Genomic DNA, 14,000 nt, shown 5'->3' with positions numbered 1-14,000 from the left:
GTCTTGATGCTGCATTACAATGAATTAAGCCATAGTGATGTTTAAGAAGCTTGTTTTAGACTTCCTGAAAAATGTGATCATTCATATAAATGCAACAATAAGACGATTCTTAAGCAGCAAACCAGTGTATTGAAATTATTTCTAAAGGATCTTGTAAAACTTCTGAAAATTCAGATTTGTCTTCATAGGAATAAATTACATTGGTGTAATAGTTGTAATAGTATTTCTGAATATTACAGTTTCACTATATTTGTAAAAAGATTTTTACTGTATTTTTGAGCATGAGATACTGACCCCAAACTTTTAAACCGTAGTTTAAGCCAACTTGTAAGTTTTAATTTGATTTTCAAGGAGACAAGATACATCATTCACACAGGCTGCGAAAATAAATGAAGGTACACCAGAGAACCAATCAAGTTGTGTTTTTTAATAGGAGGAAGTTTAGGAGGAGGATACTTCTGACAGTGATGGATTGTGGGTAATAAATGTCCTACAAGTTGTTAGAGAAGAAGAGATTGATTGAGGACATGAAGGGAATGAAACTAGAGGTTGGTGGAGGTGATGGCGTGGGTTATGACATATTGTCCTGCCCTTCAAAAGATGCACAGACAAACAATTTATCATAATAAAAAAAACTGATGAAAAGAAACATTTTGGGGCTGTCTGCATGTTACGCTCAAGCAGATTATCTGCGGTTAGCATCTTAGCATTGGGTTGGCAAAGAGCTCTGAGCTCGTTCAGTACAGAGATGAAGGACACTGGCATTAAACTTGATTATGTAACACTCTTATGGATGTGAAATTCACTGCATGATGGGGTGAGAGAGGGGAATGGGGAGAATGACAGAATGAGTAAGTGATAAAAGGCGAGCTTTGCACTGCATATTCATTGATGTGGAAGAAATCTACTCAATACTGCTGAAAACCCCAGCGCAGCGATGCTATATAAGTCTTCAGTATGGGCTGCTCTCATGCATTTTCTGCATCTAATTTTCTGCATGTAATGTAACTTCATCAGTAACCGATAACTGGCCATTATTACATTTATATACTCAGTCTAAATTAGGGAATCCCAAACTGTTTTGTCAGCCGAGCCCTTTAAACATAAAACAGCTGACACTGAAGGACAGGGACCAAATCTCAAAGTGAAATTAAAGTGTGGCTATAAAATTTTTATTTGAAGCACCTTTGAGATTTTGAGTTAATGTTAATTTGAGTAAATTAACAACTCTTTCACAGGTCTCTGATGATATTATAGCCACATACTATGCAAGTAAACTATTCAAATATTCAATATTTTTAGAAAGTGTTTTATTTTTTTCTGTATTTTTATTGCTTAAACATTTAAAGGAAATTATTATTAATTTTTTTCGCTAATTATGAATTCTGACAGAACTGTTGAAAACAGTACTGCAAAGTAGAAAAAAATATCAATAATAATTTATTTTGCAACTCACAATACTTAAAAGTCTTAAATTCTTTCCTTTTATTCAAACACTTGAGTTTATCCCATATACTGGCTTATGTATGTTTTTCTATCTTAATTGTACATTCATATTTACTAATTATCATTTTATCAAACCATTAATGCAGTCAAAACCTGCAGGGTTTCATCTAAATAAAACACTGTATACCAAAATCAGTGGTTAGCAAAACATTACACGAAAGACAATTCAATTTAGGTGTTAGATAAAGTTAATCTAAATGTTAAAATAGTTCTAACATACACAAAAAAATAAATATCAAATCCCAAATCCAATAAGATTAAATTAAATTAGATAAAAATAAATGGGCCTCATTAAATATAACAACAATACAAACAGCAAATAGCCAGTCTGCTACCAGTACGTTACAATCTCCAAAAGCATTTCAGTTTTGTACAACTGCAAGAAAACTCAATACAGAAATGAATCCATCTAAGCGGGGCAATCAACAGGGCAACCAAGCCAAAAAGCTTCTATATCACATGCCTTTTCAGGACCTTTTGAACAATGAAGTGAATTGGCTTAATGTGCCATTTTCCTCCATTCTGGTGTACGGTTGGCAGGGAGACTGCATGGGCATCCAGTCAGTGCAGAGGCTGGGAACCATGCCTCCGCTCATAATGAGCCACTCCACACAGCCTGCTGTGTCCTCTCGGCTAATCTTCCAGTGTGGAGAGGTGAAAGGAGCGCCATGACATCATCGCCGCTTTTGTTCTCATGGCAACAATGGAGGCAATGTTTCATTAATACAGTAGCCATGGCGTTCATATGCAAATGATCGTCTGTGAATGAACGTCCTGCAGGTGGAAAAGGGAGGAGAAAGCTATTCTGCGCTGGTCTAATGATAGCTCGTCTGCAGGAGACAGCGAGAACCGCGATGACATGTAGGCCACAGGCACAAGGTCCAATTTTGTCTCCTAGCCCAGAAATCAATTACAGCGTAGAGAGCGGAGGAAAAATAGCTCTGCAGTCTTGACAGGGCCACACTGCCGCGGGGCAAAGCAAAGCAAGAGCGGACAGATGAAGGTGACTGGGTTCCTTCCTCTCCATCATTCTCTCTAATAAGTGGTTTTGGGAAACAGGAGTTGAAAGCATAAACACTGCTGTAGACAGTGTTTAAAGATGCATTAAGGGAGAAATGAGCCTTTCCCTTTCACCCGCTCCAGATTAGACAAAATCGCTGGAGCTGGAGGAGGGGAGAGAGAGAGAGCGATTTAGAGGAGGGGCCAATGTTAGACACAATGATGAACTGAAAACTGAACAGAAAAATTCTAGAATGAAATTACAGCCATTATAAGAACAGAGTATTTTCATGTTATTCAAATCGGATAAATTAAAACTTGTTCTTACAGGAATGGGATATGAGACTCTGATTTGCTTATTATATGCCCATAAACACACCCAATACTCATTAAGAGAATAGGGAAAACCCTTTTAGACCATGCACTAGGACCACAGACCGTTTTCCGGCCATTATGCTAGCAAAATTGTATTCGGAAAGACCCTGAGATTATACAACCACAAACATTACCTCAAACTAATACAGGACCGAGGAACTCAGGAGAACACAGGGCTGAAATTATGGGAGACCGGTGTGATAATTAAGCTGATAAAGGTGAACAGAATAACACAATCAGGCAACAAAAAACAATTCAAAACACAATATACACATTACACAGAAATTAAAATATTGTTTTCGAATGAACAATTTAAAATAACAAAAAACTGAACATTGCAAAACAGTACAACATCTCACTCATTCTACAAACAGATCAAGTCTCCTGCATGTTTTATGATGGACAAAATGCAAATGGACATAAATGCTACACAGTAGAGCAAGTCAGCTGAGCTGTCAAGCAGCATCATATGCATGCCTCCACACGTGACCAGCACCAGCAGACGACAGAGACAGAAAAAAAGACTCCACCCACTCCACTCCTTGTGAAATTCAGATAATATTTCACATCTCGCAGCAAAACATGATCGGTCTGAACAATATGGATTAGGAGGAGAGTGGTTGCTCCATATCATCTGTAAATCTGCAACAGACATGATACTCTCTGATACACACACCAATCCCGCTGCATAGCTCCTGCACATCACTGTGACGTTGCATGCTGTGTGACTCAGTGAGAAACAGAGTGTGTGTGTGTGTGTGTGTGTGTGTGTGTGTGTGTGTGTGTGTGTGTGTGTAATGTTAGTGAATTAGACAATATGTGAGCGTGTTATGTAATGCAGTGTGTTTGTTGCATGCTCCATCCCATCTGCAGCTGAGAGCTGTTTTTGGTGAGTCAGCTAAGTGCACTACATTAAGAAAAACATGTCTTTCTATAACACCAAACAGCATACACGTTATGGACTTTTGAACAGGGAAACATTACCACAGAGCTCTTCACAAGCACTAAGCATAATCCCTCTCAAGCATGATACAGAAAGGCTAAAAGTCTTACTTTCACTTGAGATCCATTATAAGAGTGCTTCTAAGTGCTTAATGGCTTAATATGCGAGTCTGGTACTAAAGAGACCAACATCCAGCAAAGCATGTTGTTGCACAGTGCTTCAATCAGTCCCATCTGTGAGGTATATTCCATATTTTTCATCTTTAAAAGTTTTATATCTAAAGAAACTAATAGTATTTTTATAGGAAATGCACAAGGGATGCACAAATAAACAAACAAACCATAAATATTCCTTTAGGATCACACCAGCAGGTGGGTTAACAATCATGCAAAGCCTTTAAACATCCATGCCATATACCTACAGTTCCGAAACAACCCCCTTGAGCCAGTTTAAAGCAACCCTGTAAGCGGTTAAGTGCTGAACGATACAGTGTGTTCTTGTCCAGCCTCAGTCTCTCAGCTGAATACACTGTTGTTTGGTGCAGCGTCTGAAGGGCAGACTCTCCACTCACGGATGGGCTCTGTCACTGCAGGAGGGACAGCAGTCTAGATTTATTATTCAAGATAATTGAGCTCTTATGAAAGCTGATGCTGACCTAAATTCATTTGACTGGTTAAAATTTAAATGGCTTCTACCACTGCCACTGTGACCACAATAGGTTGAGAGCAAAGGCAAAGCCAATCTTTACTGGGTGCTGAATGGAGGAGCTGGAAAATTGGTTGCGTCAAGCTGTTGCGTACAATGGAGCCTGCCATTTTGCTCGAAAGATTTGGGCAACCTGCCATGGTTGTACAGTTGTTTTCCAGTATTACATTACGTCATGCACTAGTCCCGCACATCTTTAATGATTTGTTATTCCATATTCATGAAGTACTTCAGCTTAACAGAAGTCTCTAAAAGTGCTGTGCTCGAATTGATACAACTAATAACAATAATATAAATGTGCTTTCTATCCATTCCAGCGCAGTTTTTACCAAACGTAGGACTCTAGGTCAACCGCTTTAATGTTGCGAACACCCTCAGGGACCTTTATAGACACAACGTTCATTGGTTCAGAAACTATCTAGGTGATACTACTGGATTGGGTAAAAGAGAACAGATAGCTGGCGATTGGTCAGCGTAAGTGTCGGTCAAACAGAAAGCAATGTAATCGGGGGTTTTTTAAAGCAGATGAGCTGCAATAGATATCTTTAATCTACCTGGCTGGGATGCGTCAGCCGAAAGTGTGGAAAACAGCCAAGCTGAGGAATCCTGTTGACCTTCAGCTCAATGTCAATGGAGGCATGAGCTTTCTGAGGCAAGCCAGATAGAAACGGTTTAAATGTGTGATCATGAATATGTAATAAATATATACTGCATGACGTTCTGCACTGACTTCTCTCATTTCTTTCTCATTCTGTCCTGGTGGTGTGTATATGCAAAAATTATGCAAAATGGCCGTATCATATTCAGTAATTCAGAAATGTTTATTTTAGGGTTAGTTCACCAAAAATTTTAATTTGTTTTGGTTTCTCCATTTGAATGATGAATATTTACTATTGATAGCTGCTGATATAGACAGCTAACTCATCTCAAGCAGACGCAGAACACGAGCTCAGTTTAATGTGGGCTGTGGTCTTTTTTATTCAACGCTACCGACGTGAGGCAACAATACCGTCAGCTTTTGTCACCACTAATTGGATGACGTCGACTTGGTATGTCCCAGCCTTTATATCTTTTTTTTTTTTTTTAAGAAATCTTCAGTTTGTGCTTCTAATTTGTGACCGTGCTATGTTTTGTTCTCTCTCCGTACTTGTCATTAATCACACAAAGCAATAGACAATAAGCGTGTCACAGTCAGCGGAAGTGAAAAAAAAAAGTGTTTACTTCGTTTGAAATATGGATATTAACTTACAAAAATGCATGAATTCACTACAGAAGGACTTAATTTACCCTCCGGAGCCATGCAAGGCACATTTTATTATAGATAAGTGTACTTTATTTAACATCTTCCGAACTGTAAACAGCAAACACCCATTCAATCCCATGGAAAGGCTTGGAGGGTTTGGACGATATTTTAATATAAATGATTGGATTTGTCTATAAGAAGAAAGTCATATACAGCTGGGATGCTTTCAAGGTGAGTAAATCACATTGTTATTTTAATTTTTAAATTAGTTAAAACTAAGATTATCACAAATTCACATCCAACAAATACTGCATGCAAGATGGTAAGATGGTTTTTAATGTTTATGAAAGAAGTCCTGTTTGCTCAACAAAGGCTGTGTTTATTTAATCAAAAATACAGTAAATACTGAAATTGAAGATGTTTTAAGACCTTTTTTAAAACCTGCATGATTTAAAATAACAGTTTATTATTAGAATAGTTAAACATGTACTTCATTCTTGTGACGGCGTAGCTTACTCTTCAGTATCCTAATCATATGCTGATTTGGTACTGAAACATTTGTTATTATTGTCAGTATTGAAAACAACTATTTTTTGGAAACCATGACACGTTTCTTTAAATTTGGTGTTACATTATAAACGTGTTCAATGCGTTCTTGCTAAATAAAAGTATTATTTTTTATTATTATTACTAAATCTTGCCAACCTCAAAAGTTTTGAATGGTAGTGTACATGATGTGTACTGAGTGCTGAGGTGCGGTTATATTAAAATTACCTTCCAAAGGAGTTTTGAATAAGTAATAGTTTTGAATACATTTGAATATTTTTTGGTTTCCTGTCTGTAATCATTAATAGTGCTGATTTGGCCTCTACACAGAGCTTCAGAGAGGTGACTGAGGAAGAGGAGGAGGGGAGAAAGAACGGATTAAACGCTCTCAAGAGCGATGCAAATGAGACCTTTGAAGAGAGGGAAGGGGTGATTTTGACAGCTCCTTGTCAGAAGGGCTTGACAGACAACGCGGCTATGGGGAGAGACTTTGTAGCCTGTTAGCCTTCTGTGTAAGATAAAATGATCTGAGAAAAGGACTTCATTATTCTAGTAGCGCTTTGTGAGCTTCTCAAGGTGACAATTAGCATGACATGCTGTTATAGCCGCTCTTTTGTTCTGCTTTAGCATGCATGCTGTGTTGTTTACGATCATCAGTATTCCGCCCGATGCTCTGTATCTATAAAAAACGAGTGAGCTAAAGGCAAAATATTCTGCCCTAGACCCTCCATGACATCAGCGTTTGTCTCGCCCTGTCAAAATGCGATTGCTGCACACTACGGTGCACTCCCTGAACCTGGGAGAGAGAAAAAAACAGTACACGGGGTTGGGTTGGTGGGGGGGAGGTGGGGGTTGTGCACTGCCATCATGAATAATCATCAGATGCAGACATTATCTCTTTTTCTCATATTAATCTTTCCATGTAAAAAAAAAAATAAAAAATTGTAAGAAAATTTCACAGTGCATACCAGTCGTTATGCTAACGCTAAGTTAAAAACTAGGCATCATGGAATGCGTGTCATACCTTCAGTAAGGCATTCAGTTCGAAAAGGGGTGTGGTCGGACAGGGCCTTCTGGGATACTACAAACAGAAAGATACAGGTCAACATGACACAAACGGTTACGCGATTTCTGACAAAGCATGAGGTGGAGGCAGCATAAACAGCACTGAACTACACTAGAAGTCAAGCGCTGTGGAGATGGCATTATCTTCTCAGCATGGACGTCTCTCCATGAGCCCGCGGTTAAGCTCCTAGGTGAGCTTACTGAACACAGGAGACTACAGTTAAAGCTGCGTCTCTAGTAAAAACACAGCTCGGACTCACAATGGCAAGAACATCACACTTACAGGAGCAGTCTATCATTTCCTTCGCAGCTGGTGGTCTCTTAAATCCAGGAAATCCAGAAGGTCCTCATTAGCAATATATAGAGAAGACCGAAGCAAAGTCTGTTTAAAGCAAACAGCAAAGGTCCAAATTATGGTAACATATTCATGCAAAATCCTTACACAATACTTTAACTATAGGGTAGATGGCATAAACTATTGTTTATGTGTGGGCTGAGTAAGATTTTGAGAGGAGTACGCTTGCCATGGCAGCATTTATTCGATTTAAAATACAGTAAAAACAGTACAATTATAAAATATTATTATTAAATTGTATATATTATTATATAAAAAATATGTATTCCTGGGATGGCAAAGCTGAATTTTCTGCAGCAATTACTCCAGTCTGTATCCAAACTGCATATACAAAATAACACTGATGCAACAAACCGAGCTGAATATTACGTTACTGAAAGATTTGATGTAGAGTTGAGTTACATCGAAATTTAATGCACGGCGGATTGATGACTTTGTTCAGAGCTGAAAGCATTTTTATAATTCATATTCATTTGTATGCAGATACTGCCAAATGTATCATGTATCACAGAGCAGAACTGGAGACTGCTTTAAAAAAAGACAGAAGCACATAAACACTGATCTGCTTCACAAAGGCGTTTTAAAAGATGACAAATCGCATGAAGCTAGCAATCAATGCTAACCAAAATTCAGTTCCTAGGAAAACAAAAGCTATTTAACGTTATAGAGTAATCTGTAACGGTGCATTAAAAGCTAAACACAAAAAGAAAGACTGAATTATTGATGAATTATAGCCAGCCAGAACAATAAACCAGATTATGGGGGACCCTCAAAGTATTTCAGTGGGTCTGTGAAGAAGACTATAGCAATAAATAAACATAACTGACTTACTTGAAACCCCGCTTATATTGGGGTCTCTTGTTTTGTAAGATACAGGTTAGACATTTTTACGAACAAGCAGTTATTGCTAGACAAGAGCGTCCGATAAATGCATGTGATCGAATTCCACATTGTTCAATTTTGTTGTCAATCATGACAAGGAGAGCCGTCAAGGAAAAACATCATGTGACCAATGTAAGCAAATACTGGATGCTGTGGAGGTGATGCGACGCCGCGTCCAATAGAATGAATGGACTCAAATAGCGTCCAATCGGAGGAGAGCTCGGGCTTGATATAAAAAACCCACAAAGCCGCTTATTTCTGGACACCATTATCAGTCTTTGTGTGGGTTCTGGTGGACTTTAGGAAGGATTAATTCCGCTTTCCCAAAGAAAATCAGTGCAAGGTATGGATTTTGTTTGAGATCATTAAATCAAGCCTTTATTATTATATTATTCAGGAAATATGACGCGATAACGCTGCCAGATCGATTTACCAAAACGCGCATCTGTGGCTGGCAATAATGATAAAAGTATGATCATGAATGCATCGCTATTCAAAGGGAAGTAGCGCGTTTAGGCTCCGTTTGCGATCTGCAGCGCGCCGTTTGTGGTTTCCTAAACGCTTTAAACGCGTAGAGAGCTCATTAATGTCATTTTCAAACGCTTTAAATTATGCGCTGGCCAAAAGAACGCGGTTACGTGCATGACAAGGTGCTTTTGTCCCAAACATCAGCAACGACCTTGCAGTCAGCCTCCTTCTCCGCAAGGTCTTCGGAGACGTTGCGCATTACGCATTCGCATGCTTCAAAGAATAATAAACGATTCCCGTGCAAGACCTTCGTAACGCACAAAAGGGCATTGCATAACGTGCAATACATACGTGCGTTTGAATGCGGTTCGTAATGACGCGTCAATTATCGCACGCTCGCTCCACATTCCATCATATTTACCGCCCTGCGTGACATAACGTCACCGAGCACATTTATCGTCACCCCACGACCGTTTTTTGTCGCTGTAATCGTTCAAACGAATTTAAACGCATTCCTCCGTTTTAGAAAATGCGCTTTAATGCCGTTACGTCACTATTAATGCAGCGGAGGGGCTGGCTTTGTACTTGAGCTTGAAGCGGATTTGTATTCGCCGTTAACGCGTCCTTGCTTTGCCACTTATTAATATTTTTTGCTCCAGGTAGACGCAACCATGCCTTTCGGTAACACTCACAATCAGCTGAAGATGAACTTCACCGCTGAGCAGGAGTATCCCGACCTCAGCAAGCACAACAACCACATGGCGAAGGTGCTGACGCTCGAGATGTACGCAAACCTTCGGGACAAACAAACCCCCAGCGGATTTACCCTGGATGACGTCATTCAAACCGGCGTCGACAACCCAGGTAAAAACAGGTGCACCCTTCTTTCACCTGCGCTTGGGTGCAGGGTGACAACGACAACTCCTTTTTGTTTTTTTAACCATATGTGTTGGGGAAAGCGTCCAAAAATGTGATGACTCATCCTGCACAACTGTTTTTGACCAATCATAAACCCGGAATGATTATGCCCCTCCCCTCAGTACCACCTGTCGTTAACCAGCGAGTTTTAGTAGTTTTTTTTTTTTGTTTTTTTGGGTTTTTTTTTCAATCGCCAAGCTATCTGCAAATATTAATGAACAATGCATTTGTTTTAGATGCACATTGTACACAACTGGTGCTTTTTCATTGCTAGTTATGGAAGTCAATTTAAAAGCAGGCACTGGTTACGCTGTCAAGCTCTTTTGGAATTAAATTGCTCGAATGCATTTCTAGTTGGCTGGTGTTTGAAAGAAATTGCGCAAGTGAAGTCTTGGTTGCTGGCTATGCTGTAACGAAGCAGTTTGCTAATAATGGGACTAATTCAGAGGGTGTTTACTAGTAATGCATCAAACGGTTTGTAAAAATTTCGAATGACGACATTTCAGTTCATTTCAAGCATATTTTTGTTTGCTTTTAATACCTCTACTATGGAGTCTAGGGACATTTACACAAGTGCTAAAATATTTACTATTCAAGGCTTTCTTGGGCCGGATTTGTCAGATGAATAGACACTGAACCTAGTGACTCTACTGTACTCTGCATCCTGAATTTGCATCTCTTGCTGCTTCCTGGCGTTATTTTGCTGCCATGCGTTTGACTCCCTGTGGAGCGAGAAGGTTGCAGTGACTCCAAGGTGTTGTATTTTTGTGACGTCCAACAAAAGAGGAATTGTCGTCTTGAATCTCATGATTTGCTGCGAGGCCAACCATGTGTGTGGCTATATTAAGCCTTTGCTCGTGTTTGCCGTTGGCGTGAAAGCTTCTAAACCCTGTCACCACCGTGCTGATCTTCTGTGTTCCAGGTCATCCTTTCATCATGACGGTGGGCTGCGTTGCTGGAGACGAGGAGACGTATGACGTGTTCAAAGATCTCCTGGACCCCGTCATCGAGGACCGCCACGGGGGATACAAACCCACAGACACGCACAAGACTGACCTGAACCCAGACAACCTCCAGGTACACCGCCACTGTCCGGTGCATCTACTTGGGTTTAACGCTTTAAAAATAGGCTTCTGTTAATTTGTTGGCGCTTTTAATAGGGCGGCGACGACCTTGACCCCAACTACGTCCTGAGCTCCAGAGTGAGAACCGGCAGGAGCATCCGTGGCTTCTGCCTCCCTCCTCACTGCAGCCGCGGGGAGAGACGGGCCATCGAGGGTCTGTCCGTTGAGGGTGAGCTCGTTTTCGTGGGATCCGCATGACTCATAATTGGTCGTTCAAGAGGAGAGGGCGGGAACGAGTGATTGAAGCATTGGCTCTTTATTGATGCAGTTGTGTTGTGGTTTTCACAGCTTTGGGAGCTCTTGATGGGGATCTTAAAGGAAAGTACTATGCCCTCAAGGACATGACAGAGGAGGAGCAGCAGCAGCTGATTGATGACCACTTCCTATTTGACAAGCCTGTGTCCCCGTTGCTCCTGGCCTCTGGGATGGCCCGTGACTGGCCCGATGCCAGAGGGATCTGGTGAGTGAGAGTGGCCTTTTAGGACCATTACTCTTTTCATTAAAAGAAATGCTGCAGTTTTGCTTGCTTACTGAAAGGATGCATTTCGGTGCCATCTTTATTACCTGGATAATTTAATTATAATTTTTTCTTCCCCGCACTCAATTGTAAAGAGAACAATGTTGACGCTGAGATTTGGTTTGAATTTTTATTAAAGTGTGTATTTATATTAGAGATGTTTGGGTGCCATTTTTAAAAGAAATAAAAATATAATTGTTATCCAGTAGAAGGATTTGTTCTACGAACAAACAAGTGATTTCAACTAGACATTAAAGTTGTGCTAAGATAATATATTATAATTCCTTTTTGTTTTTGAGACAAAAGGTTTTGATCCTTCAAATTTAGTATATTTTTTATTTTAGGCACAACGACAACAAGACATTCCTGGTCTGGGTGAATGAGGAAGACCACCTTCGTGTTATTTCCATGCAGAAAGGTGGCAACATGAAGGAAGTCTTCAATCGCTTCTGCACAGGCCTCACAAAGGTTGGTCGATTCGTCTGAGCTCTTCCGCTTTGCCAGCATTTCCGGTGTTGACGCGATGTTAAATCCTAACTACTTCCTGCAGATTGAAGAGTTGTTCAAAGAGAAGGGCCACGAGTTCATGTGGAACGAGCACTTGGGCTACGTCCTAACCTGCCCCTCCAACCTGGGCACAGGGTTGCGTGGTGGCGTTCATGTCAAACTTCCTAACGTCAGCAAGCATGAGAAGTTTGGAGAGGTCCTCAAGCGACTGAGGCTCCAAAAGCGTGGAACAGGTACATGTTCACCTACAGTTCTGGTACCTGTATAGGATGTAGGCCTGGTCTCTAACACTAACCTTCCCCTCATCTCCAGGTGGAGTTGACACTGCTGCAGTAGGTGGTGTCTTTGACATCTCCAACGCAGATCGTCTGGGCTTCTCTGAGGTTGAGCTGGTTCAGATGGTAGTGGATGGAGTTAAGCTGCTTATAGAGATGGAGAAACGCTTGGAGGGAGGCCAGTCAATTGATGACCTTATGCCTGAGCAGAAGTGAACACTTCGTGACTCCTAACTTAACTCCTTCCCTGCCTCCACCAGTCCTCCCTTCCTCCAGTACCAATAATCTTAACTACATCAAGGAACATACACTCCACCCAAACGGTAGTGGCACTAAAGTTAGACGAGTCTTCCATCAGTGTGAAGGATTTTGTATCTCAAACGTCCTGCAATGTTGAAGATGGAGCTTAACACCAGAAATAAAGTCTCTTTGGCCCATGGAGTTTCTTGTGTGCATGTGTTATTGCTAAAAGATCAGCTGAATTTTTCAATCGCTTTATTTTTGGTTCTGCAATGTTAAGGTGTTCCAGTTTTTATTTGAGGCTTAGTTTCACATGTTTTTAATTGTTCTGTGGTAATTCCTGTGCGTTAAGGTTGACTTAAAAGGTCATTATTTGCTTTAGAGAAATCACAATTTTGAGAGATGGTAGGGTTTTTGTTTTGTTTGTTTGTTTTTTAAATCCACCTTAAGTTGTCAAAACGATCTTGTACTGCCACCTCGTGTTCATTATTCGGATTGGAGAAAACCATTTTGCGGAACGCATGAATGCATATTACCCGACAGACATCCACTACTGTAGTCTTCCCATTACTATGTACAGATTTAGTCAACGCCGAAACGAGGAAATCTAAGTATTTCCGAGATGGTTGAACGAAGGTAATCTAATTTAATTGCGTATACTATTTGTTATTTGGTTAAGACCCAACGTTAAATCTATAAAATTAACCAGTAACCACAAACTACTGTGATTGGCCAGACTGTGACGGCGCAGAGAAAAGTAACACACACCGTGTGATTAATCTTCAGACCCCCAGCAAAGTATTTTAGCTGAATCAGGACAAAAGCAATTTGATTTGAAATCTACTGAATAAATCCCACCAGTCACAATAGTGACCATGAAAGGTTTTAATTTAGAAACTAAAAACCGTATTGAGGTTAACCTTACTGTTAATATTTTAGCGCACTTTCTGCAAGTGTCCAGTGCAAATTGTCACACGACCAGAGCAGTTTAATTCCTGTTTGTACCATAAAATGATTCTGCATCAGTCATCTTTGCTTCAAAACAATGTTAACGATTGTGTGCACATTATCTAAAGTGTCTAGTATTAATATGATTTCATATGTATTCAGTTTTGTTTAGTACTGTCATAAAATGAGTAAACATCTTGATGGTCAGAATAGCGACCGGTGGGATAACAGAATTTTATGTATACAACAGAAATCCAGTTGCATTTAATGAAAATTGCACAAAAGATCAAATGTTACAAATAAGTTACAATATTAATGTAATAAAGTACTAATATAACAATTTGATGATATATGTTACTAAACCACATATGTTCAAATACGTTG

General features: G+C 40.0%; 1 protein-coding gene and 1 long non-coding RNA gene across 4 annotated transcripts in view; one reads left to right on the top strand and one right to left on the bottom strand.

Annotated features, from left to right (window-relative positions):
• The window catches only part of LOC122342667, a 28,568-nt gene extending 20,776 nt beyond the window's left edge, over positions 1–7,792 (bottom strand). Inside the window, exons 1-2 of one of the 2 annotated variants that reach the window (XR_006250625.1) lie at positions 7,666–7,792; positions 7,342–7,398 (exon numbers count right to left, since the gene is read on the bottom strand). This is a non-coding gene — a long non-coding RNA (uncharacterized LOC122342667). Of the gene's footprint in view, positions 1–4,244; positions 4,369–7,341; positions 7,399–7,665 lie in introns of those variants that run through there. The other variant, XR_006250626.1, reaches the window with a different exon arrangement.
• Positions 7,793–8,830: 1,038 nt separating this feature from the next.
• ckbb (creatine kinase, brain b) lies at positions 8,831–12,869 on the top strand. Of its 2 annotated transcripts, none has more exons than XM_043238042.1 (8): positions 8,831–8,962; positions 9,747–9,951; positions 10,928–11,082; positions 11,166–11,298; positions 11,418–11,589; positions 11,991–12,114; positions 12,197–12,386; positions 12,466–12,869. In XM_043238042.1, exons 2-8 carry the CDS (start codon positions 9,759–9,761, stop codon positions 12,642–12,644), a joined length of 1,146 nt encoding a protein of 381 aa, XP_043093977.1. In that variant the 5' UTR covers positions 8,831–8,962; positions 9,747–9,758; the 3' UTR covers positions 12,645–12,869. The 2 variants fall into 2 exon arrangements, with proteins under 2 accessions (XP_043093977.1, XP_043093978.1); XM_043238043.1 differs by having other exon boundaries at positions 8,853–8,962; positions 9,751–9,951.
• The last annotated feature ends 1,131 nt before the right edge of the window (positions 12,870–14,000 follow it).

The sequence above is a fragment of the Puntigrus tetrazona genome, chromosome 4 (assembly GCF_018831695.1).
Source record: "Puntigrus tetrazona isolate hp1 chromosome 4, ASM1883169v1, whole genome shotgun sequence".
In the NCBI taxonomy this organism is placed as follows: Eukaryota; Metazoa; Chordata; class Actinopteri; order Cypriniformes; family Cyprinidae; genus Puntigrus; species Puntigrus tetrazona.
The sequence above is the reverse complement of the archived record's forward strand: the minus strand, read 5'-3'. Positions and strand labels throughout refer to the sequence as shown.

What these genes read in the sequence shown, in the direction of transcription:
- ckbb (XM_043238042.1), top strand. Translation starts at nt 9,759, where the DNA reads ATGCCTTTCGGTAACACTCACAATCAGCTGAAGATGAACTTCACCGCT. An exon ending in CGAGGGTCTGTCCGTTGAGG is followed by an intron (nt 11,299 to 11,417) that starts GTGAGCTCGTTT and finishes TGGTTTTCACAG; the next exon opens with CTTTGGGAGCTCTTGATGGG. An exon ending in CCCGATGCCAGAGGGATCTG is followed by an intron (nt 11,590 to 11,990) that starts GTGAGTGAGAGT and finishes TTTTTATTTTAG; the next exon opens with GCACAACGACAACAAGACAT.